Source organism: Scardinius erythrophthalmus (assembly GCF_964197995.2).
Source record: "Scardinius erythrophthalmus genome assembly, chromosome: 3".
NCBI classification, from domain to species: domain Eukaryota; kingdom Metazoa; phylum Chordata; class Actinopteri; order Cypriniformes; family Leuciscidae; genus Scardinius; species Scardinius erythrophthalmus.
Genome location: NC_138223.1, coordinates 9,594,965 through 9,621,621, shown reverse-complemented (window position 1 = coordinate 9,621,621; position 26,657 = coordinate 9,594,965). Strand labels below are relative to the sequence as shown.

At 36.1% G+C, this 26,657-nt stretch overlaps 1 protein-coding gene across 4 annotated transcripts in view; it reads left to right on the top strand.

The window, feature by feature from the left end:
* dmd (dystrophin) overlaps nt 1-26,657 on the top strand; it is a 113,308-nt gene that overhangs the window by 37,322 nt on the left and 49,329 nt on the right. For all 4 annotated transcript variants that reach the window (XM_081361872.1, XM_081361873.1, XM_081361874.1 and 1 more), the window contains exons 27-57: nt 1,311-1,493; nt 1,978-2,112; nt 3,958-4,110; nt 4,218-4,379; nt 4,550-4,660; nt 4,805-4,978; nt 5,235-5,390; nt 5,727-5,897; nt 6,303-6,482; nt 7,314-7,436; nt 7,989-8,159; nt 8,335-8,451; nt 8,800-8,934; nt 9,745-9,897; nt 10,078-10,248; nt 10,826-10,936; nt 11,429-11,574; nt 12,334-12,457; nt 13,609-13,784; nt 13,948-14,095; nt 14,257-14,388; nt 15,089-15,238; nt 16,241-16,321; nt 16,516-16,597; nt 16,736-16,902; nt 17,482-17,599; nt 17,972-18,183; nt 18,313-18,467; nt 18,773-18,962; nt 21,159-21,331; nt 22,375-22,531. In XM_081361872.1, the coding sequence (XP_081217998.1) occupies nt 1,311-1,493; nt 1,978-2,112; nt 3,958-4,110; nt 4,218-4,379; nt 4,550-4,660; nt 4,805-4,978; nt 5,235-5,390; nt 5,727-5,897; nt 6,303-6,482; nt 7,314-7,436; nt 7,989-8,159; nt 8,335-8,451; nt 8,800-8,934; nt 9,745-9,897; nt 10,078-10,248; nt 10,826-10,936; nt 11,429-11,574; nt 12,334-12,457; nt 13,609-13,784; nt 13,948-14,095; nt 14,257-14,388; nt 15,089-15,238; nt 16,241-16,321; nt 16,516-16,597; nt 16,736-16,902; nt 17,482-17,599; nt 17,972-18,183; nt 18,313-18,467; nt 18,773-18,962; nt 21,159-21,331; nt 22,375-22,531 (4,617 nt within the window). The remainder of the gene's footprint in view (nt 1-1,310; nt 1,494-1,977; nt 2,113-3,957; nt 4,111-4,217; nt 4,380-4,549; nt 4,661-4,804; nt 4,979-5,234; nt 5,391-5,726; nt 5,898-6,302; nt 6,483-7,313; nt 7,437-7,988; nt 8,160-8,334; nt 8,452-8,799; nt 8,935-9,744; nt 9,898-10,077; nt 10,249-10,825; nt 10,937-11,428; nt 11,575-12,333; nt 12,458-13,608; nt 13,785-13,947; nt 14,096-14,256; nt 14,389-15,088; nt 15,239-16,240; nt 16,322-16,515; nt 16,598-16,735; nt 16,903-17,481; nt 17,600-17,971; nt 18,184-18,312; nt 18,468-18,772; nt 18,963-21,158; nt 21,332-22,374; nt 22,532-26,657) is intronic.

Below are 26,657 nucleotides of genomic sequence, written 5' to 3'. Positions count from 1 at the left end.
TGTGTTGCTCCGAAAACATAATGGAGTTGTCAGTAATGTCTTAAGTATGACAATCTGGATAAAGTATAATAATCTGGAAAAGAAAACAGAGAAACAATTGTTGACATGCACTAAGAGTATAGATATAAAATTATTAATTAAAAATGTATATGGATATCATAGCTTAGATAATTTGGTCTTGACAGAATTTGATAAATAGATATGTAATCTTAGGGTAATTTTGCTTAGGAGAAAAATCTGCGAAAGAAACAAGCAAATGTCTCTATTTGTTCATTTTTTTTCTTGTTACTGTCCTAGAGAAACCAATTGTGATCTCTTTTATGATATTGCTTTTCTATGGGTGTATCTTGAAGCACTTTCAAAAAACAAAGCTTGAAACTTGAGGAGAATATCATATTTATTCTTTTTCAGCAAAAGGTCACTGAAAATGATATCTTTAACTGTCAGAAAGTAAATATTATATGGACTGTTTTATATTAGATTTTCACTTTTTGCAGCCCTCTTACAAGTCAAACTATGTATAATACATACAGTATATACTGTAATATTATATAGTTTACGTGATATATAATAAACTATATATAAACTATGTATAATATATACACAAACAGAGCTAAATATTACATTTATGGTCAATTCAATTCATTAAAACATTTTATTTCTATGAAGGACTGATTATGAGTTGAATAAATTGTCAAAATTTTGACATTTTTAATTGTTGGATACTGTCTGGCCATTGAGGTGGAACAAGCCAAAATTAACATTTTAAGAGGAAGACAAACAGTGTTTTTCTACTTTTCATGCTTAGTTAATTTTATGTTTGATAATAGCTTATCTAACACATCTAATCTCACTTGAGAACATGGGATTTGTGCCTTTATTTCTTTTAAGAACAGTCTAGGGACTATTTGTACCCCATTCAATGAAAGTGTCAAGACACCAAAGTTTAAAGAAAAGCATGTTGCACTGAGAAGAAAGTGTCGGAGAAGCTCCCGGGACAGTTGTCTAGCTGTCAGTCTGCTATCATGAGAACTGAGATATATTCATTTCCTAACAAGTGCCGTCTCAGTGCACGGATGCATTTCACCTCTATGTGATCCTGTTGCTTTGTGCTTTTTATGAAGTAAATGGGGCAAACTTCCCAAGTTCAACAGTGAACAGCAGGGATCTTTCTGTCTTGTATTCTCTCTGCTCCAGTGCCAAGCTTAGCTTAACATTGGAAACAGAGGCTTAAGAGAATGCTGATGTTCACTAACCTTGGTGGAAACATCTGAATGCTCACATAATCTCCTCTCCTCTCTCCCACTCAGCGGGCTCAAGAGGAAGTCCATCAAAAGGAAACAAAGGTGAAGCTACTGACGGATAAAGTCACCAATTTCATTTCAAAGGCTCCTCCCGTGGCCCATGATGCCCTGAAGGCAGAATTGGATGTTTTGACTTCTAACTACCAGCGACTCTGCAGCCGACTCGATGGAAAATGCAAGACTTTAGAGGTGAGCTTGATATTGTGCCAGTGATGGGGTTGCGCTCAGGAGCCAGATAGTGTCTAGTTCGTTGGCATTTATTCATTTGGCTGATGCTTTCATCCAAAGCAACCTAAAGTCCTTTTAAGGTTTACATTTTATCTCTCTCTCTCTCTGTGTGTGTGTGTGTGTGTGTGTGTGTGTGTGTGTGTGTGTGTGTGTGTGTGTGTGTGTGTGTGTGTGTGTGTGTGTGTGTGTGTGTGTGTGTGTGTGTGTGTGTGTGTGTGTGTGTGTGTGTGTGTGTGTGTGTGTGTGTGTGTGTGTGTGTGTGTGTGTGTGTGTGTTCATTCCCTGGGAATCAATCCTGTGACTTTGATGTTGCTTGTACCAGGCTCTCTCAGTTCAAACTATTAATGTGGTTCTTCTAACATTTGATCAAATTCTCAGGACACGGGCCCACTGTTACATGTTTGATTAACCACACGCATCTCTCCATTTCTGTTGGCTGTTGTAGGAGGTGTGGGCATGCTGGTGTGAGCTGCTATCTTATTTGGAGTTGGAGAATGCCTGGATGGACCTACTGGAGAAGAAACTTGATGAAACAGAAAGCCTTCAAGGAGGTGTAGAGGAATTAGAAGAAGCTTTGACTGTGAGTGCTTAAAATCTTTGAGATGACCTTCAGAATTCAAATGAGACTGTTTAATAAAACAGGAAGCATTTTGAAAGCCAGATTACTATATTAAAAGAATATAGTCTTTGATCTGATCCTCACATGAGGATATCATGTGGCTTCAGAAACTTGCAATACTGTGCATGAATCATATCACCTGTTTGTCCATTTTATTGCTTGATGGCCTGTGGTTCGTGAACCGTTGTTGTTAAAAGAACTGAAAAAATAAATTTCCTTTTGTGTCACACTGGAAAATAAGAGCATATGGGTTTAGAATGACATGAAGGTGAGTAAATGATGACTCTATTTTCATTTTGGGTTAGAGTTTGACTTGGAAAGGTCACTCTGTCCCAGAGGATTGTTTCGAGGTTGTTGTTTTTTTATTGTGGGAGACTGACTTAAATGCCATTTTCATTGGAGTTTCCACTTTGTCTTCAGACATTTCTCAAATGATTATTGAGATCTCTTCTAAAATTCTAAAGCAGGGTTTCCCAAATGGGGGTTTGTGAGGGAACTGCAGAGGGTTTGTGAGTTGATGAAAAGCTAATAATTAATTGACTGGAAAATTGAAATAAATAAATGGGACTGCACAATTCATTAAAATAAAACTGAAATCACTATATAGTTTGTATATAGATTTAAAAATAGATCGTTTTCATATGAGATGAAATGTCAAACCGCAGTTCAAATCGCAATTACAATAGCTTATATGACAAAATGAACACATGAATTTAAATAAGATTAAAATAAATAAACATGACTGCACAATTAATCAAAATAAAACTGAAATCACAATATATAGGCTATATATAATTTTACATATAGATATAGTTTTATATGAGATGAAATGTCAAATCGCAGCTCAAATTGCAATCGCAATATATGACAAAATAAATGTAATATACATTTTTTGGGCCAAGATGTTTAGCCATATATACACACAATTGTAAAAATATATCCCTCTTGGTTTGTAAAAGAGACTGCAGGTGGTTTGTGAGTTGATGAAAAGCTAATAAGTAATTGAATCAAATGGAAAATTAAAATAAAAAAGTGGGGCTGCACAATAAATATAAATAAAGCTGAAATTATTATATAGTTTATATGTAGTTTTAGATAAATATATATAGTTTTCATATGAGATTAAATGTCACATCGCAGTTCAAATTTCAGTCACATAATATGACAAAATAAACACATTAAACGTTTTTGGCCAAGTTGTGCAGCCCTGTATATAAATAAATTTAAAATAAACACAATAAAAATAAAACACTTAAAAAAAGAATGAAATATTTTATCTCTTACTTGAATGTCATGACCATTAACAGACCATTAATATTTGTTAAATTGTTAAAATATTTACCTAAATTCTTGGGGGGACTAAATATTTTGCATCTAAGGGTTTGGCTAACAAAAAAGTTTGGGAACCCCTGCTCTAAACATGCAAGATTACCAAGAGGTCTTTTACTCAGGAGACTGAAAAACAAAATTGAGAAGTTGGAGACTTTAGCAAAACATTTAGTGATTTAGTGTTGTGTACATTTAGTTTAGCAGACACTTCTATATAAAGCTATTTGAAAAATGAGGAATGCTACTAGAACAGACTCCATTTGCTGCCTAAGAGAATATTTGAGATATTAAATAGATCTCATTTGTGATTTTCTTTTTCTTCTTTCCTACGAGCTAATACATGCACTAATGATGATAAAGTAGTCATACCAAAAATTGAATCTTGCTTCATCACCATGGAAAGCATCTTTTATTGAGTTTTATGTTGAAAACGACATCTAAATCATTGGTATTAAAGTGGTTTCTCATTCCCTCCAGTCCTTAGACACAATGATTAGAGAGCATCCTGAATATAACCGCAACCAGATCCGTGAATTAGCCCAGACCCTTATGGATGGCAGAGTCCTCGATGAGCTCTTACACAAAAAAGTGGAGGACTACAACACACGCTGGGATGAACTAATGCAAAGGGTAGGAACTTAAAATGATTCAGATGTATTGCTGCGGCTGAAACGTAAGTATATTCATTGGATTTTCTCACACTTTGATTCACTTCCGCTTTCTGATGCCAATAACAGGCTTTACAAAGGCGACAGCAGCTGGAGAAGAGCCTGCAGTGGGCCCAGGAGAACGACAAAACCCTACGCCTTATTCAGGACTCTCTGAACACCACAGACCGACATTTGACTGCTTACATAGCAGATGGCATAGATGCTGCACAGATACCTCAGGAGGCACAGGTATTCATAATGGCTCACATATGGGACAAATAATCATAATTTACTTATTTATCATCTATCTATCCATCTGTCCTTCCATCCATCCATCTGTGTCTGTCTTTCCATCCATCCATCATGTAGTAAAAATGTAAGGACTTCAGTGATCACAATATTATTATCTTATTTAACAGAAAATTCAGACTGAGTTGAATGGTCATGAGACGACTCTTGATGACATGAAGAAAAAGGCTATTGAGGTTGACGCATCAGAGAAAGTGATTGGAGAAATTGATGCAACATACGTAAGAGTCACAGATCATATAATTTCAAAGTAGCTGGATTTTTGTCGCTTTGCTGGATCCTTCCTTCATAAATGCATTCATCAAATAATAAGTAATCAAATACCTATTAACAAATGGCATTTTTTTTTGTGTGTGTCTGTTCAGGATAAACTATTTCAAGTGAAAGGCAAGTTCCGGCTTTTCCAAAAGCCAGCCAACTTTGATCAGAGGTTGAGGGAATGTGAGCGAGTGCTAGAGGAGGTGAAAGTGAAGCTGGGAGTGCTGAGTATTCGGAGTGTAGAGCAAGAGGTTGTACAGTCACAGTTGGAGCAGTGCATGGTGGGTAATGTAGGGTGCTTGGTGTTTCAATAGCTTTTATTCCTATTTTTTTTTTTTAATGAATACATCAATTGTTAATGCTTGAAATATTATTGTGGAAATTAACTGATTATTTTATAATGTATGAAATGTATTTTGTTCATTTATCTATTTAAGAGTAGTTTTTGTTTAGTCATAAGTTGCAGTTTAGTTTTTGTCAAGCTGCAATATCTTATTTATGGGGAGTTTTAACACATTTTCTATTTCCCCCATTTAGAAGCTTTATAAGAATCTGAGTGAAGTGAAATCGGAGGTGGAGACGGTGATAAAGACGGGAAGACAGATTGTGCAGAAGCAGCAGACAGAGCAACCCAAGGAGCTGGACGACAGGCTGACGGCTCTCAAACTTGCATATAATGTTTTGGGTTCACAGGTAAGGGATGCAAAATGTAAGACATCTACGGTACCAATCTGAACACCTATGGATTGTATATTGTTGGTATTTTCCATTTTAGAATAATAGTAATGTCATCAAAACCATTACACATTACACATCAAAACCATTACACATTAAACTTATTTAAAGTATGGGATTGAGTTTCCATTTATGCTGAACACTTGGCTGATTTCCCTTCACAATGCGCTACAACTCATCCATTTGGAAAAAATATTTACATAGTGGATTAAAATGTCAGAAATGTCTTCCATCAAACCTTTGACCATTTGAGTTGTCAATGATGGTCAGATCGTCTCATTTGTCGGTGTGCAGGTAACAGAAGGAAAGCAGGAACTGGAGAAGATTTTAAAGTTATTAAGGAAGTTTAGGAAGGAGGTCAACAGTCTGACAGAATGGCTGGCAACTACTGACGAGGAACTGACGCGCCGGTCTTCGGTGGAAGGGATGCCAAGCGATTTGGATGCAGAGTTGGCTTGGGCCAAGGTGAATGAATACACAACATTGTTTACATCTAAAAGAGTTCACTACTCATTAAAGGAATAGTTCATCCAAAAAAATGACAGTTCTGTTATCATTTACTCCCCTCCATGTACTTCCTAACCCATTAGCCTTTCTTTTCTTAGTGGAACACAAAATTAGATGTTTTGAAATATGTTTATGTTGCAGTCCATACAATGAAAGCATACAGTAAATAAATTGTATTTGTCATTTTTCAGTGAACTATTCCTTTTAACATGGTGATGTTTAACCAAACCTAATTGTTAGTTTATTAGCAATGCTGCTTTGTTTTCAAGAAGGTGTGTGTTTATTAAAAAAAGACATATTACTCCACATTTGAAATGAAAAACTCCCAAAACAACCAATTAAAACATCATCTTTACCACCCAGGCGACGCAGGAAGACACTGAGCGCCATAAGCCACAGCTGAAACTAGTGAGGGAGTTGGCACAGACCCTGAAGGGTTTACTTCGTAGCCAGGAGAACCTGATTGATGACAAGGTCAGTCTGCTCAACTGCAACTGGATCGCGGTGACGTCACGGAGCGAGCAGTGGCTAAAACTCCTGCTGGTGAGCAACCGTTCATAGCAACCATCTGACCCTGTTCTGAGTCATTTCATTCTAGGCAAAATATTTCTTGTGCTAAATATGCCCTGCAAGGCTAAATTCATTTCCTTTCAATTTCACATCTCCATATTGTTCCGTTAAATCCAGACGGTGATTTCTGGAGGCGGCAATAATGTTATGAAACTGTTAAGCACATTTATCTCCTGCTCTTCTTTATTACCTTTTCCACTACTTGCTTTCCCTTATCATTTATCTCATCTTTTACGTCTTTGACTACATTTTCTTCTTGTTCTACTTTGTAAATAACTCTATAAATATCTGAGGGACAATACATCAACAGATGAGGCTTGGCCTCGAAGGTATAATGAAACGATTAAAGAAATAGTTCACCTAAAAATGAAAATTCTCTCATTGTATTCTAACCCACATGTCATTCTAAACCTGTATGACTTGCTTTCTTCCATGTAACACAAAAGGAGAAAGTCCTCTCTTTTCCATGCAGTTGAAGAGAGACTGATGTTTTCAAGCTATACTCTAAATCTTATGAAGACATGGATAGTTTTTGTGAGAAACAAAGATGCAAAAGCATCATAAAAGTGGTATATGCACTGTATTTCACTATAGTTATTACTGAGAAATGTCCAGGGACAGAAAAGGAAGTCATACAGGTTTGGAACAACACAACAGTGAGTATATAATGACAGAACATTCATTTTTGGATGAACTATTCCTTTTTATTTCAATATGAAATTTCAAAAACCTGTTCCTGAACATATTTCCCTTGTGCTATCCACTGAAGCCAAATGTAATCGCAACTCTTCATCTGTAATTCAGGATTATCAGAGTCAAATGAAAACACTTGAGCAGAACATCTCTCAGATCAACACCTGGATGGATCGTGCTGAAGAAACGCTGGACGAGATGGACAGCCAGGGCTGCATTGAACACGTCATTAAGGTCTTCAGTAGCACATGACAGACACTCACAATGAGCTGCTGCAATTTACAACCAACTGTTCTCCATTATTGAGGACTAGAGATTGTTTTGTGCAGCCATACTTTTGCATCAAATTAAATCAACAGTTATCCATCTTTCTATGGTAGTAATGTTTGGATGGCTCATTAATTGGAAGCAATTTGCAGAAAATAAAGCTCTAGATTTGGCCATTAGGGAGAACAAAACAGACAGACACATAAAGAAAATAGTATTTTAATTTTATAAAATTGATCATTTCTGTTGTCCTCTATAAAGTAAATATAATAATCTTTTATGCCATACTACCAAAATATTTATATCTGTACATTTGTTTTTTGTGCATTTTGAAGTTTTAGAAAGTTTACATGTATACATGAATTATAACAAAAAAACAATTTATTGAACAGAAAAATGTAGGGCAGGCCTTGATATTTTTTTTTTTTTTACACTTGGAATTGATTGAATATATAGTATATGTTTTCAAAATGTAGCACACATAATTGATGTGTTGTTATTTTTGGGGTTTTATTTCAGGGTTTGCGGATAGAGCTGGAGGAGATGAAGGGGAAGGTTGAAGCGGTGCAGGTTCTGGCGGAGGACCTTATAAAGAACACAGGGGAACACAGTAAAGCTCAGGTGAAACCGAAGCTAGAACAGCTCAACCAGCGCTTTGACATCGTCGCAAAGAGGATTTTAATGGGACAGGTAGTCTTATGAAAAGCTGTATGTCTGATATTTGTATACATACAGAACACATATACATAGGGCTGTGGTGGATTTTATTCTGATTTCTCTCCCTTTGTTTAATCCTAAAATCATCAGTGACATTGTCTTATTAAACCACTTAGAAATTATTATTATTCTTTTTTTTTTTTTTCAGGCCTCCTCTCAAGAGTTAGACGAGTACCACAGACAGGCTAATATATGGCTCCAGGTGCTGGACGAGGAGATTAAATTAGGTGAAAGTCTAAAAGAGGACGATTTCCTGGAGGATGCGGTAAGAAAATACTCTCAGCTGTTTCTTTGGCTAAAATTAATTTCTGTCATTGGAACCGCACGAGCAACGAAAGGCTGAAACAGCCTCCGAGCTTTCGCGTAAAGATATCATGACAAGAAAGATAATGAGTTTCAGGGAGTGGATCTGGTTCATGAGTAACAAATGCTGGCACAGTACATCACTGCATTACTTCGCTGCAAATGGTCTGATAGACGTGTACAGACGACAGACAGACAGACAGACAGACTGATTGATTGATTGATTGATTGATTGATTGATTGATTGATTGATTGATTGATTGATTGGTTTTGACATTTAATATTATATTTTTCTGTTTTTCTGTCACAGGGCATAGATGAGGATGCGCTAAATGAACTTTTCTTAAAAGGAGAAAATCTCCTCAAGAGAACTCCTTCCGGGGAGAAAAGAGAGGCCGTCCGTGAGAAACACAACCTTCTTCATGACAAATATGACACTCTAAAGGTAATTACTGAGCGTGTTTACATGTCAAGTACACATTTTATTCGGAAATAAGGCCATGAGAATGCATTTACAGGCTCTTGACATTAGGCTCATTGCATTTCATTAAATTTAAATGTTTGTTCTTTAAGTACTGCATCAAATATTATATAACTGGCCATACTGTGTAATTTTGTAGTAATGCAAAAGCTCTTAATGCCTGGTTGATTATACATTACAAAAAATAATTTATTGTTTTTCAGTAAAGCTTTCTTAAAACAAGACAAATTTACTTAAAAGTTAAATAAATGCATTTTTATAATTTTACTTTACCCATTCTAAAAAAAAATCTAACACAATTTTGTGAGGTTTATGCTTGAACCAATTTGACTGGCTTATTTTAGATATATATTCTGTGACAAGTGCGTTCTGGATTCTATGTGATTTTATATAGGATTGAAGATATGTTCCTGGATCAGTCCTTTATTGGTCCTGAAACAACATTAATACCATCATCCAATCAGATTTGGTATTTGAAATATTTCCAAAATGAAATACTGCACTAGTGAATTCTTGTAAAAATGAATAAATAGTTGGTATTAAAGATAATTGTATGGTCAACTCTTACAGTAGGTGTGACACATGGTCAAAACTTAAGGTTAAAAAATTGGCTAGTTTCTAGGGTAGTCACAATCAAGCTTATGGGGTGTTTGGGCTACGGTTGGTGTGTAAAACTTTTTTAAATCATGTTTTGCTTTGTGGCAATCAAGTGGACATACTGTATAGTTTTTGACGTATATAATAAGTCATAATATGTTCATTCTGTGTTCATAGAATCTGAGAGCCCTGAGAAAGAAGAAGGCCCTTGCTCTTGCCCCGCAGTGGTATCAGTTCTGTAAGAAAACCGATGACATGATGCAGTGGCTGGACAAAATTGAGAAGACCCTAGCAGAGCTTCCAGATCCCCCAGAGGAGCCGAGAGTGAAAGTGAGAGCCAACGTTTCTTTACTGTAAACACTATGGGTCTTTAAATAATTATATTCCCTTTCAAAGTTCTCCTCACCCAGGGATGTTTTTAAACAGTATAGAGGTCCCTATCCTTCCATCTTAACAAGTTTAAGAATATTTTAGGACTGTACACTAAAATAATTGGACGTTTTCTATCAGGCAATCGGTTCTGAGATTGAACATCAATGCCCAAAGTTGGAGGACTTGCGTGGACTGGGCCGAGTGCTTTCAGAGGGCGGAGCTGGCAAGCTAGTGGAGCCCCGCCTCCTCCCGGTCAATAAACGCTGGGCAGGGCTGGACGTTAAATTCAATCAAGTTCGCCACAAAAATGTAAGTCTGCTCTTAGTTGTTAAAAAAGTCAATAATAGGAAAAGAAAGTAAATCTTTATTTATGTTAAATATTGAAATATTGGGGAAAATTGCCTGTGGTAAAATCAATGTAATGTGTCCTAAAGGGACATAAAGGAAAAAAATGAGAGATGGGAGGAAAACTTATTTATCAATGCTTTTGCGTTCTTTCGCAAATGTTTTTCGTTCCCCTGAGAAACTTTGGATTTTCTCTCAAAATGTTCCATTCCCCTGAGAAACTTTGCGTTTGCTCTCAAAATGTTTTGCATTCCCACAAGAAGCTGTGTGTTTGCTCAAAAAAGAACAAAGTTTTGTGAGCGAAAATATGAAATATATCATCTCATATTTTTTCCATTACCATTCCCCTTTAGGGGCTCTGTAATAATGGACAGTCTTTAATGAGGGATTGATTTAAAAAGTGAAAAGTGTTTTTTCTTTTTTCTTTTTCTTAAACATTAATTTTTCTTATTGCTCTTCATTGCACAATAACCTGTTTTTACATCAGAGTAAAATAGTCGAATTGAATGAGACGCATTGTTCTCCATCCTTGTATGTGCAGGAGCTGCAGTTTTTGCTGCAGTGTATCGCTGACAACGAGGCTCTGCTGAACTCTCCTGAGCGCTGGTCTGCAGCATTCATCAACGTTTCTCAACAAGAAAAGTGCCTTAAGGTTATATCATAAACCGTCTCATTTCTTTGAATCATTTTTATTAGCCAATGCATTTTTGTGTCCATGAGCTGATTCAGTCTATTATTGATTTACTCATTATCTTTACATGAACAATTTGTTTTACCACTGAAACAGCAGTAAAAATAGTCAAGTCACCTTCATTTATATAGCGCTTTTAACAATACAGATTTTTTTCAAAGCAGCTTTACAGTGATAATATGAAATTAATGGAACAGAGATTGTTTTGGCTTTACAGCAGCTCTTGAAAAAATGTATTGTTCCGCTATACTTTTAACTTTTAATGCATTCTGGCCGTTCATTTGCACGACAACGGTGTTTGGTGGCCCGAGAACGCAAACGTCTTTCTTTACAAAGTGACATTGCCAAATTACTTGTCTGGCCTGCATAATACAGATTTTTTAGTACAGAAATAATGAATAATTAATACAGAAATAATGTAAATGCTTTAATCTTTTGTGTCACGTGATTCAGGAGGTTAAATTGAATCTGGATAAACTGGAGAGTCCAGTGACAGAGGCTTTGGCCAAGGGAGCCTCTCTTCCTGAGGAGAGTTTACTGGTCCAACTGCTCAGAGCCAACTGGGAAAACCTTAAAAAGCTCTATCACGACAGACTCACGTAAGGATGAATGACATCACGCTGTTGTAATTTGCCAATAGCAAAATAGTGTGTGTTATTCAGTCTTGTTGTTCAGAAGAGTTTGTCTTTGTATAAACTTGAATTATTTTCTAAGGTTATTCTACATCTTTCTAAATGCACTGTACCATATTACTTTTATATCTATTACAGAAACATGAATGCGATTCTGTATGTGCATGCATAAGAATATATTTTCTTTTTTGTTAATGTTTTATTAATATTTTGAATTATCTTTTATTTTTATATTTTGTGTTTTTCATTTTTATTTTAGTCATTTTTATGTGCTTGTCATTTTATTTCTATTTTTCTATTTTTTTTGTTGTAATTTTAGTACTTGCAAAGTACTTAATTATTTTATTTAACTTATTTTTTACTTAAACTTATTTTATTTCATTTAGTTGAAAATATCTATATTTAAATTTTTGTTTGTTTTTAATCTAATATTTATATTTTATTTCAGCTTACAATAACTAAACAGATTAAGTATAGAACGCTACCTACTGGTCATAAGTAGAGAAGTCATGCTAAATAAGCTATCAAATAGTCCATATTAAGTAAAGAAACCACAAAAGTGAGATTGTTTTTATGTGCTTTATAACTAAACAATATGTGGACATTAACTTTTTACCCTAATAAATTTTGCTGTTTAAATCCCAATATTGATTTTTATTGCTTTTGTTTTTAGAACATACTCTCTCTTTACTCTCTGACACTCAATATTTTTGTGCTGTTGTCCAGACGCCTTGAAAAATCGAAGAAATTCAGCGAAGAGCTTAAAGGGCTTGACGATTGGCTCACAAAGGCTGAGAGGACGATTATGAAGTATGAGCAAGACCCCATTAATAACAGAGATCATCTCAAGGTAAACATACATTTTACAATTTTAGAATTTAATTATGATAATATATACAAATTAACAAATTACATTGTATATAATACTATATTAAAGAACTAGTTCATCAAAAGATTTGCTGATTATCACTCACCCCATGTAGACTGGGTAAACCCAGCTCGATCTGCCCGATTTGATTTCGCCCTGCAGCTCAGGCTGGAAACCTGTACATTTATCTATCCTGCTTCCTTTACAAATTTGCGGGAACCAATCACAAACTGGCTCATCCACCTGGCGCGCTATTGGCGGCTTTAATCCAATCCAATTCCAGAGCCGTTACGGCTCTGTCCAATTCCTTTTTAACCTCTCGACGATGCTCAATGGCTTCTTTTTAGCAAACAAATCACTCGAGTGGGTGTAAATACCACTAACTTTCATGTTTTTTTTTTTGCATAACCTGCAAAAATGGCTCTATTCCATTGCTGCTTCTGCAAACCGCTGATCAACACGTTTGGTTACACATTTCCTGCCTTGAGTTTTCGCGTAGCTCTGCAAAGTACGTCGCCCGGATCGTTGGTCTGATTGGTTGAAGGACTATCCAATTGCATACAGTGTCATTGGAACTATGCCTGTTGATCACGCCTCTTATGCAGTGGAAAATTCATAGCAGAATCGAAGAGAAATTAAAGTTTTGGAGGAAAACTTTCCAGGACTTTTCTCCATCGAATGCAAGTGAATGGTGCCCAATATAGACCATTTTTGACAGTACAAAATCCATATTTAGGCAGCTTCAAAGAGCACCACACGAATAATCTTCTCTTGTAAAACAATCCGTCATTTTCATAAAAAATAAAAAAATAAAAACTTTTTAACCACAAATGCTCGCCTTGGTGCAGCTCTGCAAAGTGCATTCACGAGACATGCATGTTGGGAAAGGTCTACGTTGGGCACCATTCACTTGCATTAGATGGAGAAAAAATCCTGGAATCTTCAGCTGAGGAAAGAAAGTCATATACATCTTAGATGGCCTTGGGGTGAGTTTTATTTTTGGGTGAACTATTTAGCAGAAAGTATTATCAGATTTTTAGGCAATATAGTAAGTATGTTACATTAATGTTAGATTAGTTATCATGTTAGATTAGTTTTCAGACCATCTATACTAAGACTCTCTACTTTCCCAGGAGCTCCAGGGAGAGTTTGAGAAACAGGAAGCAGCAGTGAAGGGGCTCAATGCGCTTGGGACAGATCTGACTCCACTGTGCAGTAAAGACGACAGGGACTACATTAAACAGCAGCTCGCCTCTATCAACTCCCGCTGGGCCAAAGTGTCCAACCAGCTTGCTGAGATCAAGAGACGGTTAGTAAAAATTCAGGACATATTAATGCAGGCAGCTTATGAGAGAGCTGCGCACGTTTGAATACCTTAGCATAATTCAATTTGAGCAGCAAACACCTACATAATTGCCCTCTTTTGTCCTTATTTTGAAGGAATGCATTAACATGGCTGCTGTGTGTTTTAGGTCTGCCGGGGCAAAAATTGTTCTTGCCAAGTTAAATGAAGACATTGGGGAGTTTCAATCCTGGCTGGATGCTGCAGATGCTGTAGCTTCACTTCCTGTAGAAGCAGGTCACAAGGAGCAGCTCAGTGCAACATTAGAAAAAGTGAAGGTAAAAATCAGTAGCTTAAAAAGATGCAATTAGCTCACACATGGGTGAAAAACATAGCTTTTAGCTCCATATTAGAATTAAAATTCTCCCATGAGGCAAATCACCAAAAATGAGTCACAATGAGAAGCAGATAATTAATATGTGTGTGTGAAAATCTTCAGGCCCGGGTGGTGGAACTGCCGAGCAGAAAGCAAACTCTTCATCAGATCAACAGCAAGGGCTCATCTCTCCCAGCTGATAAAGCCAAACCATTGGAGAAACATTTGAAGGTTATTAACATGCAATGGGCCAAGGTAATACAAATAATTCATTTCTTTCTCTACTATTGATCTTACTGGAAAATTAAATTCAATGATTTTGTGACCTTAGCATGATTAATGCTAGCATAATTTCAGTTAACAGCCTAATGAGGACATTATCACTGAGTCATATCATAGTCAGATCCATGTAATCGTAGATGTTTTAAAAAATTAGCTAGAATAATAGCATACCTATAATACACTAAGGTGAGTCTCTTACCCCATAACATAGTGTGTATATATATATGTGTGTATGTGTATGTATATATGTATATATATATATATATATATATATATATATATATATATATATATATATATATATATATATATATATATATATAACAAATATGATTCATATTCTTTTGGTTTCTCTACCTAATATATTTAAAAATTACAAATGCAGTGAAAATACAGGCATCGGTATCAGCGAGTCCAAAAAATGAAAGTATCTTTATTTTATCTTATTATTAATTTTTATTTTTTTATATATAAAGATTTAAAAAAAGAGTAAAATCCTAAAAAATATAAGGTATTTATGAAAAATTATATTTCTTATTTTATTCATTCTGTTCTAATATTCTTTTTTATATCCCAATATCTCTTTTGATTTTGGGGTAAAACATGACCTGGACATGTTCTAAACAGGTTTTGTAAGTGATTTATTGAAAAGAACTCTTTCTCTCCTTCAAAGGTGTCCACTGATCTTCCTGAGAAGCAGCGACAAATCGAGGATCTCCTGAGGGATTTGTCTTTGTACCAGGGACAGCTCTCCAAACTCTCAATTTGGGCTTCCACTACAAAGAATCAGCTTGAGCAGTCCCCTACTGCAGTAGACCCAAAGGTAATCTCACAGATTTGAGCAAGCACATATGTAGAACATACTGACCACAGTCTTGCTGTTTCAGAATATTGTTGTCTGTCTTATTTAAACTTTATGCTGTAATAGCTATGGGTGTTTTAGTGGTAAAAGTTCAGGGCTGGGAACCATCATGTTGCTGATTTGATCCCTACTAGAAGCAAGAATGTTGGTTATTCATTCATTCAGTTCAAAGATTAAGGGAACTTCATTCTTTTTAAAAGTCTGATGTGACCTTTCAATGACCCAAGTCTTTGGTCTGATTTTGCACAGTCTCTCAAATTTGTACAAAGAGAGTCTTTCAGATGACATAGGCTGTCTCTTTTCTAGCATTCCAGCATCTGCTTCATAGTTTCATCTGCTCCCATCAAGGCAAAGGTTTCGCTTCCCTAGACATGGAACTAATAGGTTCAGGAAATCATTTGTTCTTTCAGTTACTGAACTTGTGAAAAAATCGGTACACATGTACTTGTGTGATTTTCAATTGTTTGTGGCTGGTTTCGCTCTGATTCTGTTGTACTCAACTGATTATTTATTGATTATTTGCACACTGTTGCATGTTGTCACTTTATATTGTTCTCAAAAGCCAATATTTGTTTCTTGTTAATGGTGCTTGTCAAGGCAAGTATAACTATTACTATAGCTCCTTTTCAGGGTTAAGGGTATTTCAAAACCATATTTCAGCCCAAAATCAAAAGAACGAATATAAAGGATAAATCTAAATAACAAAGAAGAATACACTGTATTATAGTGCTAAGAATACAATGACTATAACCACTGAGAATAAAGAAAAGCTTAAAATTAAAATGTCTAGATGCTTTACTTAGAATTGAGTGGTAAATGTGCCTGTCATGGTCATTGGACATTTACTGTGCAAAAATAAAAAGGTTGGACCTGGACATTTTTAAATAGCTATACCTAGAGCTAGATTACTCCTTTAATGAGGGTTTTTTGTGAATTTCTTTTTCTTATTTTAATTTTGTGTAGATTGAGGATGATGTAAAGGAAAAGAAACCAGCAGTGGAAGCCATTTTGGCAAAGGAGAGACCTCCATGTCAACCAGAGAAGGTGTGTAACCGACCACAGTATCTTTAGATATGATCTCAGAAACACTATGACTATGATATTAGATTATTCTGCACACTTCCCAGTGGTATCTACCATAACTGTACTGTAATGCAATATATCAGACTATATCAGTCTATCAGCTTCAAGGCATGCAACTTTATTTAATATAATTTTCCTGCATTGATGCATTCCAGGGGCAGTTTGATGGCCTCAGTGCAGATTGGACATCCATTCAAGTTCTCCTCAAAGAGTGGCGAGACAAATGTCAACTCGCAGGTGTGATATCGTGTAATGCATGATGATTGAAGCTACAATAATATGCTATTAAAATTCATGAACATCTCATGTTAGTCATATGTGATGTGATGTTAGACATCTGAAAGTCTGAACAAAAGAGAATTTTTTACTTTCCAGCTGTAACATTGACTGGTAGTGCAGCAGGAGATGCAGCCCTTGATAAATTCAATAAATCCTGGACGGAGCTTGATGATTGGCTCGCTCTTTTGGATCACATGGTTCAGACTCAGAGAGTAATGGTCGGAGATCTTGACGAGATCAACGACATGACGGTGAAACTCAAGGTCAGTTTATGCCGTCATCTTGCAGCTCTTAAACCATGTCCGCAGAAAAATACTTGCTGTCCTGCAGTGGATATATTGTACACTTTTGTAACATTTTTATCTTATCCCTAAAGTCTACATAAACTGTTAGTTAGCATCGACTGCACAGTATATGTTAATGACCTGTTTTATGATTGTCTAGCCTTTTTGCATTTGAAATGAACAGTAGAACTTTATCATTTTTAGTTATTCATTCACGGAAAATACTGTTAAATTGATTGTTTTGATTGTTTAATTAATGTAATGGTCAGAGGGACGGTGATGGTATTGGATAAATGTAATCATATTAAGCTATTTTATAAATATTTATCGAAATGGATGCATTTGTATATTTGTATATATTAATATTGTTCAATTATATACATTTATAAAATAATTTAATTAATTAAATTGTAACATAAATTAATAATATTATAAATGGATATAATAAAATATTATGTGGACTAACATGAAAATATATATGTACAATATGACTGACATGAGACCAGAAGATGCCACACAACCCAGTAGTAAGACCTCTGTGTTGTGACTATCTTACAGTCAACACTGCAAGACATGGAGCAAAGATGCCCACAGCTGAACAAACAAATCACTGCGGCGCAGAACCTGAAGAACAAAACCAATAACCCTGAGACACGGGCAACCATTACAGAGCGCAGTAAGTCAGATTTGCCTCGTCCATATCCATATCCTCTTTCAGTGATGCACTTTATTTGTGGTGATATGAGGGTGTCAACATTGTAGCAGCTTGGTCGCTGAAAAAATGCAGAAATTAAACAATGACCGGTGCCAAGGATTGTGTTTTACTGGGCATCTCAAGGTCATATCATAAGACAGCACTACTGAACATGAACTACAGTATGCTGTAAGGCAAACGTGCATATAAAATTGTATTTGGTTAACAGAATCAACCAATCAATAATTTATTGCTTGATTGATTTGATTTTTTATATCGTCTATATTTATTATGTCCATTATATGAGCTAAGATTGTTTAAGCCATTTTCAGAAATGTTCTCTTCTATTTCAAGTTGAAAAATTGCAGGCACATTGGGAGGATTCCCACACCAAGCTGATGGACCGGGTCCTTCAGCTGCAGAACATGTATAAGGACTCCAGTGATTGGTTGGAGGCCAGAAAAAGGGTGGAGCCCCTCATCAAGAAAGCCAATGAAAAACTAGAAAGCTGGAAGAAAATTTCGCACAGTGTTGATGATTTAAAAGGCCAAAATGCAGATGTCAAGGTAATGTAAAATAAACACAATATCTATGACTAATAAACTGATTCAGTGCGCTTGTATTCCTTAAAAAATCTTTAGATGAATGCATGTGATTTGATTAACACAAATAAACTCTATATTATTTTATTGCAGCAACTTTCTAAGGATATACAGCAGTGGCAAGCTCACATAAATGTCACCAATGAGCTGGCAAACAAACTACTGACCCTGTATGCAGATGACGACACAAGCAAAGTTAAACAAATGACTGAGAGCATGAATCTGGCTTGGGCTAACATCAATAAGCGGTGAGCATCTGTTTAAATCTTACATTTTTCAGTATCACCAACCAGTGGAGTGGCATATAATAATGTTTTCATAGAAAGGAAGTATTTATGGTGTGAAAATAATGCACTGCTGACACAGTAAGGGTACATAAGAGGTTATTTCAAATGCTTTTTAAGGTTCGATTGCTTTCAGGAGAATCCTGCGGCTTGAAGCATTAAGCAAATTTACCAATCCAATTATAACATTTATTTAATATTGAAGTATATTAAGGTACTAATTTAACAACTTTATTTCTGTATAACAATGAAGTCATTACCCTTTTTAGTGTAGGGGACAAGGAGGCAGATCTGGAATCTGGACTACGGCAATTGCAGCATTTCTACTTGGACCTGGAAAAATTCTTGAATTGGCTCACTGAGGCAGAAACCACAGCCAATGTCTTACAAGATGCCACATTTAAGGAGGGACTTCTGGAAAACCCTGCCACAGTGCGGCATTTATTCGGGCAATGGCAGGTATATGAGCAGTATGCATACTGTACGTAACAGCAGTTTCCCCTCCTCTTTTAAAGCATGTAGTCACTCCGCTCCAGCTCCAGTCCAGGTTTTCCCTTTAGCCACACTCACTGTTGAGAGAAACCCTGCTCCACAAGTTACCAATCTGAAGTTTTTCACAAACATCTGTGCACAATATATATCTTTTTTTTTAAAGTAAGCTTCTATTTACTTGTTCACTTTTATAAAACATTCTACATTGAATTTTTTTTGTGTAGAAACTATTTTAATTCCAAAATTGCTAGTAAATTTCACAAATAATTACACAGAAATAGCAAGAAACACATTGAATTAAACGTGAAATTTTGAAGTAGAAAGACTAAATAGTAGTATTTTGTTTTATTTACTTCAAAAATGAAATTTCAGTGTGTAATGTCATCCACATGCAACATTTCTGCATTAAAATACAGATTTTATTTTGAGATATAAATATGGCACTCTTCCTTAGATTTAAACGATTCTACAGAGTAGAGTTTGATGCGGTTTTATTTTTCAGGGGTTTTAGGACATAAACATTATAATGAAATTACAAAAAAAAAAAAAAAAAAAGTGAAACTCCATTCTTATTATTAGCCCTTTAGAGTTAAAGTGATATTTATCAGGAAGGCTGATGAAACTGACGGGTCCATTGTCCAGGTCGCCCGCCGCTCGCTGGTATGGGAGATATGTGCGTTTGGCAACGGTGCAGAGACGCAGTTAAATATGAAGAGGCAGACAAAGACGTGGGCTATAAAGAGAAGCCTCTGTTCTCCCAGAAAACCATCTCTGACCCAGTCCTCGCTCGCAGTGCCCACTCTCGCCTCAAACAACAGGGCCAGTGTGCCTTCGCCACTGGCATTCTGCAGCTCGTTTCATGTCGCATGTAGACACATGGTCGCAGAATACATTTTCTCGCTCTCATCCTCGCGATGTCCCTTTCTCCCTGGTTTTTGCCTCGCGTCAGACACGTCCACATGGTTGGGAATTTAAAGGATTGTCGCTGTTGACAGTTTTCGATTCATTTGATGTCGCTCATTCACTGGATATGTTGCACAGGAAGACATATCATGTTAAGGTTTGATCTTCACTGTCAGCTTCACAGTTGCTTTGTGACTTTGGATTTGTTTGGCTTGCATCATGACTTTGAATGAAATTAGTTTATGCCTTCTCAAACTATGGGAACCAAGCATTTAAAATATTGTCGGAAGACAATATGAACATTTTTGGCTTGTTAACAGTATTGTTTGTATCTATTCTAAACTAATGCAAAAGCTTCTTTTTATTATTATTTGTTGTTGCTGTTTTTGCATTTGAATATATCATTACAGTTGTAGTGATTTGTGAAATATGGTGAGAAAAAAAATTCCATTTAAATCATGAATTTTGAAATATTGCTATAAAATATAAATGCTTAAATATAAAAGTATAATGTATAAAATTTAGTATACATTATTAATTATTAATAATTTAACATTTAAACTCCAAATTAATGTACAAACAACAGACAATTGCCTGTTTTAAATATTTATTTATTGGCATCTTTTTTTCTTTTTCTTTTTTGAAAGAAGGCCAGTATGACGATACCAATAGTGCTACTGATGTATCTATGAAATTGATTTTTTTTTTCTCAGTTTTAGCATTAACTATAGTTTATATATAAGTATAAATGAAAGCTATCAATTTTAACATTTATTAGGCTTTCGAAAATATAACAACTTTTAATTTAAGTGAATTTAAAACAATCTTCACATAAACCCGTTATAATAAATGCCACATTTACCTGTGCCCTTCAATATAACAAGTTAGTGTTTTCGTTGTTTTTGACCTATGTAACCAGTGCTTTAAGAATTTCAGGTATTGAAAACTAAATATTTTTAATGTGATTCATTTTTTCAGTTTAATACGTTAACACGTTAATTTTGACAGCACTTATGTAATATAATATACATATTATATTATATTATATTATATTATATTATATGGCTTGGTTGAATTCTAATGTAGAATGCAGTCTGTTATTTCTTGATAACAAGTATAACACACACACACAAAAACATGTTCCAAAAGTATGTCATGTCACCATCTAACAAGTATCCGGGGAAGTATAACTCTTTCTTGATCTGTAATCACATAGTGAACTGTTACTTGGATGTCTGTGATCTCTTTTAATCCTCATAGGATCTCCAAGCAGAGATTGATGCGCATGGGGAGATGTACCACTCATTAGATGAAAATGGACAGCGTATTGTGTCATCTCTGGAGGGGACGGACAATGCTGTGGTGCTACAAAAGCGGCTTGATGGCATGGGGCAGCGGTGGCATGAGTTGTGTAACAAAGTTATGAGTATAAGGTAAGGCCAATTAATCATCTATTTTTAACCTGGGGAAAATTCAAGCAGAGCAGAAATGGGCTTTGAAAAAATTATGCGATCATATACAAGCCCCAGGCCTGTCTAATGCTATATGCAAATCACTGCAATTATTTGACTTTATATTTAAAGTATAAGCCTACTAGAACATTACTCAAACTTAGGGTTTAGATATCCATCCATCCATCCATCCATCCATCCATCCATCCATCCATCCATCCATCCATCCATCCATCCATCCATCCATCCATCCATCCATCCATCCATCCATCCATCCATCCATCCATCCATCCATCCATCTATCTATCTATCTATCTGTCTGTCTGTCTGTCTGTCTGTCTGTCTGTCTGTCTGTCTGTCTGTCTGTCTGTCTGTCTGTCTGTCTGTCTGTCTATCTGTCTATCTATCTATCTGTCTATCTATCTGTCTATCTATCTGTCTGTATGTCTCTTTTTCTTTCTGTCATTTTATCTATCTATTTATCTATCTGTCTGTCTGTCTGTCTGTCTATCTATCTGTCTGTATGTCTATCTCTTTTTCTTTCTGTCTGTCATTTTATCTATCTATCTATCTATCTATCTATCTATCTATCTGTCTGTCTGTCTGTCTGTCTGTCTGTCTGTCTGTCCATCTTAACTATCCGTACATCTGTCTATCTATCTTTCTATCCATCTATCAATCTATCTATGAACACCTTACCACATAGCAACACCCTGGCAACTAGAAACAGGTTTGCGTCTTTTGCCCCACTCATATTTTCAGCAAATGGAAAAAATAATACTTCCACATAATGTCTTAATTCATCCAGCCACATTTCCCTTGGTACGGGAAAAAGCTGGTAAAAGCTTTTTTTAATTGTCATGCATATTCAAATACAAGATGTGAAGATTTCTCAAATCTCCAACTTTATCTAGCACATTCTTTGTTAAATTCAACTGTGGTGTGACAGTATAGTGCTCTCTGGTGGTCTCTGTGATTTAACACTTGGCAGTATCACACATCTTACCATCCATACGACTCTTTAGGCCGTATCTGGATACAGGTGTGGATCAGTGGAAACACTTGCACATGTCCTTACAAGAGCTGCTCAACTGGCTGCAGTTGAAGAGGGAGGAGCTAGAACAGCAGAAACCAGTAGGGGGCGACGTGCCGACCGTGCACCAACAACTCCTTACGCACAAGGTGAGACTAGGACGCGTCCTCTTCGCCCCTCACTGAAAGCATGAAGAGTGATTTATGCATTCTGTCTTTCGTTGCGCCAAAGTGTGATCATTATCGGAGTCTGTTCTTGTTAAATATTTAAACAGATGGAGATGATATCTTGCGTAGGAGAGGTGCAAAGTCCCCTTGTCTCTTTGCATGGTTGTGTGGACCAATTAACATCTGCTGATGGCCATCAGCTGTCAGGGGCCGCAGTAAACAGGATGTGGTCATGAAGTAGTTAGTGTAGAGGAGCAAAGAGAGCGTGTTGCCTGTGACAGCTGAGTCACTGTCACACTCTATAGGTGCAGTTAACTGGGAAGTAAACTGGCATGTGTGTAGGAGTCTCAGCAGAAACGTAATTGAACAAAGTTTTTGCAAACTACTAAATAAATTGGCATTGCTGTGCTGTGTTTGTCTGAGAAAACTTCAGGTTTCTTTTTCACTCAAACCTGGAAATATATTGAACAGAACAGAAAAAGTTATGATATAAATGTTGCTTATCAAATATAATTCAATGCACATTTATTTGTATAGCGCTTTTCACAATTCATATCGTTTCAAAGCAGCTTTACAGAAAATGCATTTTTCTACGTTACAATTAAGAGTGATCTGTTATCAGGTGACTGTGTCAAAGTAATGGCCATATTGCAGAAATGCACAGTTCTAAAATAATACAAATCTCACAGTTAGCTAACGTCATGTATTCATTTAAGCATGTTAAAGCAATCATTACATGTTGCGATAATGATTACAATATATGGAAAAGTTGGCAGTTATGTATAAGCAAATTTTTGCACTGAACACGTGAACTCGGTGTCACAAAAGGTCATATGTGTCCATTGGAGCAAAGGATACCTTTTGGATCATTCTCAAATCATGCTGAATATGTGATCATAAGGGTTTTTCACAAACTTTATTTTTATTAAAATTAGAAAAATGTATAATAGAAACATTTTCACTAATAGTAAATAAAAAAAATGTATGGAAAATAAATAGAAAATAAGAATGCTCTGCTTGCTTTAATATCTTGCAATTGGCTTTATAATACTTTTGGCTGCACTTTATTTTACAGTATGTTTACTTAAGAAAGTACTGGTTAATATAAGGTATCTACATGGGTTAGGTTCAGGGTTAGTTATTACCCAGTTATTGCATTTACTATAATAAGTACATAGTACATTCATAGGGAACAGGGCTGTAAAATAAAGTGCTACAATACTTTTTAGTTTAATGGTTTAGAAAATGCGTTAGTGTTTGTTTTGCTCATAAAAACAACACTGAATGAATAAAATGTGCCCACTGATTGTGTCACAGTGTCATTATATGTTTATAGTATTTATGAATATTTTGAGTTGATTTTTAGGGCCCAAGCCCTGAAAGGGCGAAGGCCCTATTGTTTCCGTAAGGATTATTTTTTTTTTCTTCATTATTTTTTTTTTTGCCTTTTTGCCACTTTTGGGGCCCTTAACATGCTCAAAAACTCTTGAAATTTTGCACACACGTCAGAACCTGCGGCCATCAGGGCCGGGCTGAAGCTGGTACTGGGGCGTGGCAGGGGGGCTCGACAGCGCCCCCTGGAATGGGGTCCGAAAACTTGGTCCATAAATCAAACACGCTTGCATGTAATAATATGAAACTCAGTACACATATAGATCTCATCGGGCCGAACAACTTTCGTGCTCTAAGTTTTACAAAAGCCCAACAGGAAGTCGGTTATTATACGTTGTTTGGAAAACGCATACAATGGAATGTGAAATACTCCTCCTAGGGATTTCATCCGATCGCCACCAAACTCGGTGAGAATAAAGTCAAGACATTGAGGATGAATTCTTGCGAACGGATTTTTGATATCTCGAACGGTTTGGCCGTGGCGAGGAAATGAATTTATGGCGAATAATGGGACACAGGAAGTGTGTTATAACTTCTGCATACATTAACTGATCTTGATGAAACTTCAGCAGTGTGTTCGTTGTAAGAGGCCGATCACATGGATGTGACTATTGTGAGTCAAAGTTATAGCGCCACCAACTGGCAGCAGGAAGTGTGTCACTTTCAAAATGCTTTGAAGTCACCCTCTTAATTTTACCCGAATTGCTTCAAACTTTATGTGTATAATGTAAACACAGGGCAGATGTAGACCTGTGAAAGGATTATTGATATCTTAGATACTGTTGCCGTGGCAACGCATCAAGTTTTAATATTCTTTTCGGATGCGTTTGAGACTCTTAACATGCTTGAAATTGGATGAAACTCGACAGACACATAACACTTATTAGCCAGTAGACATGTGAAAAGTTTCAGAAACGGGCGTGGCAGGGGGGCTCAACAGCGCCCTCTTGAACAGGGTCTGAAAACTTGGTCCATATATCAAACACGCTTGCATGAAATAATATGAAACTCGGTACACATATAGATTTCGTCGGGCCGAACAACTTTCCCTCTGACAAGTTTCACGCCAGCCCAACAGGAAGTCAGCTATTATGGGTTGTTTGGAAAACGCTTGCTGTGGAATGTGATGTACTCCTCCTAGAGAATTCATTCAATCACCTCCAAACTCAGTCAGCATGAAGTAAAGACATTGAGGATGCTAAATTGCGGACGGATTTTTGATATCTTGAACGGTTTGGCCGTGGTGAGGAAACGAATTTATGGCGAGAAAAGAGAGACACGAAGTGTTATAACTTCTGCATACATCAACTGATCTTGATGAAACTTCAGCAGTGTGTTCGTGGTAAGAGGCCGATCAGATGGATGTGACTTTTGTGAGTCAAAGTTATAGCGCCACCAACTGGCAGCAGGAAGTGTGTCACTTTCAACATGCTTTTGACAAAAGTGGGGGGGTTAGTTTTAAATACAGTAAAAAAAAAATGTTTTTATATTGTTCTCATCAAGCCGGACAACTTTCTAATTTACATTCATTAGCTCAGAGCAAAAGGAAGTCAGATATTTTGGTCTGAATGTGGATTTTTTTGCAAAATCAGCCTATGAATTTTTAGCCACTCCTCTTAAACTATTTATTTTATTCCCACCAAACTTTTTCAACATGATGAAAATACATTAAATATGCTAAATTGTGAACGGATAATAAATATCTCAAACGGTTTTGCTATGGCGAGGGATTAAAGTAATGTCCAAAAAGGAAAAACTTAAAGCCTCAAATTTTCTAAAAATGTAATTATATACCATTTATTTCTATATAAAAGTATACAAACATCACAACTAAACATTTTATTCTTTTTTTTCAATTTAAGAATGAATTTTAAGTTTAAAAACTGCCAGAATGGTTGTTTAGTCTAAACAATACATAAATAAAGTCAAACATAGTGCTATACTGCCCTCTTGTGTTCAAAATCAGGTAGGCCTATTATGTCTATATATAAATATACTAGGTATGTGACGGTGAGAATATTTTACCACCGGTTAACTGACGTGTGACACCGCTGGGGGCTTTTTAATCGCTAACTTAAAAACTAAAGTAAAATATGTTCGTCCGCACTGACATTTATATTGGTTGAGCGAGCGTTTCAAATGAATTCCTATGGAAGTAGGAATTAACTGAAAAACGTTCACTCTGTTCTGCTCGTTCCTCGCCATGGACGTGCACCGTTATGAATGCCCGTGCAGCCATGAGCATTTTAGTTTCATTTTAAAATTAGCGCCTTTCGGGGGGTGGATTGCTTGAAATTATTTTACAAAAGCACAATTTTGTGTTTTATTGCAACTGTACACAAATATAAGTTAACACTTTGCAGTTTGAATGTCGTCCTGTATAATGATGGAGTATGTTTTTATGTGTCTACTGTTCAATCGCGCCCACGCCACACACACACACACACGGTTTACTATCTTTGTGGGTACTCTCCATGGACTTAATGGTTTTTATACTGTACAAACTGTATATTCTATCTCCTCACACTAACCCTACCCCTAAACCTACCTATCCCATAAAACTTTCTGCATTTTTACATTTCCAAAAAAACTCATTCTGTATGATTTATAATCTTGTTTACCCATGGGGACCTCTATTTAGGTCCCCACTGTGACACGAGTCCCCATGAGTCTGTGTGCATTCAGGTTAAAGTCCCCACCGGGATAGAAAAACATA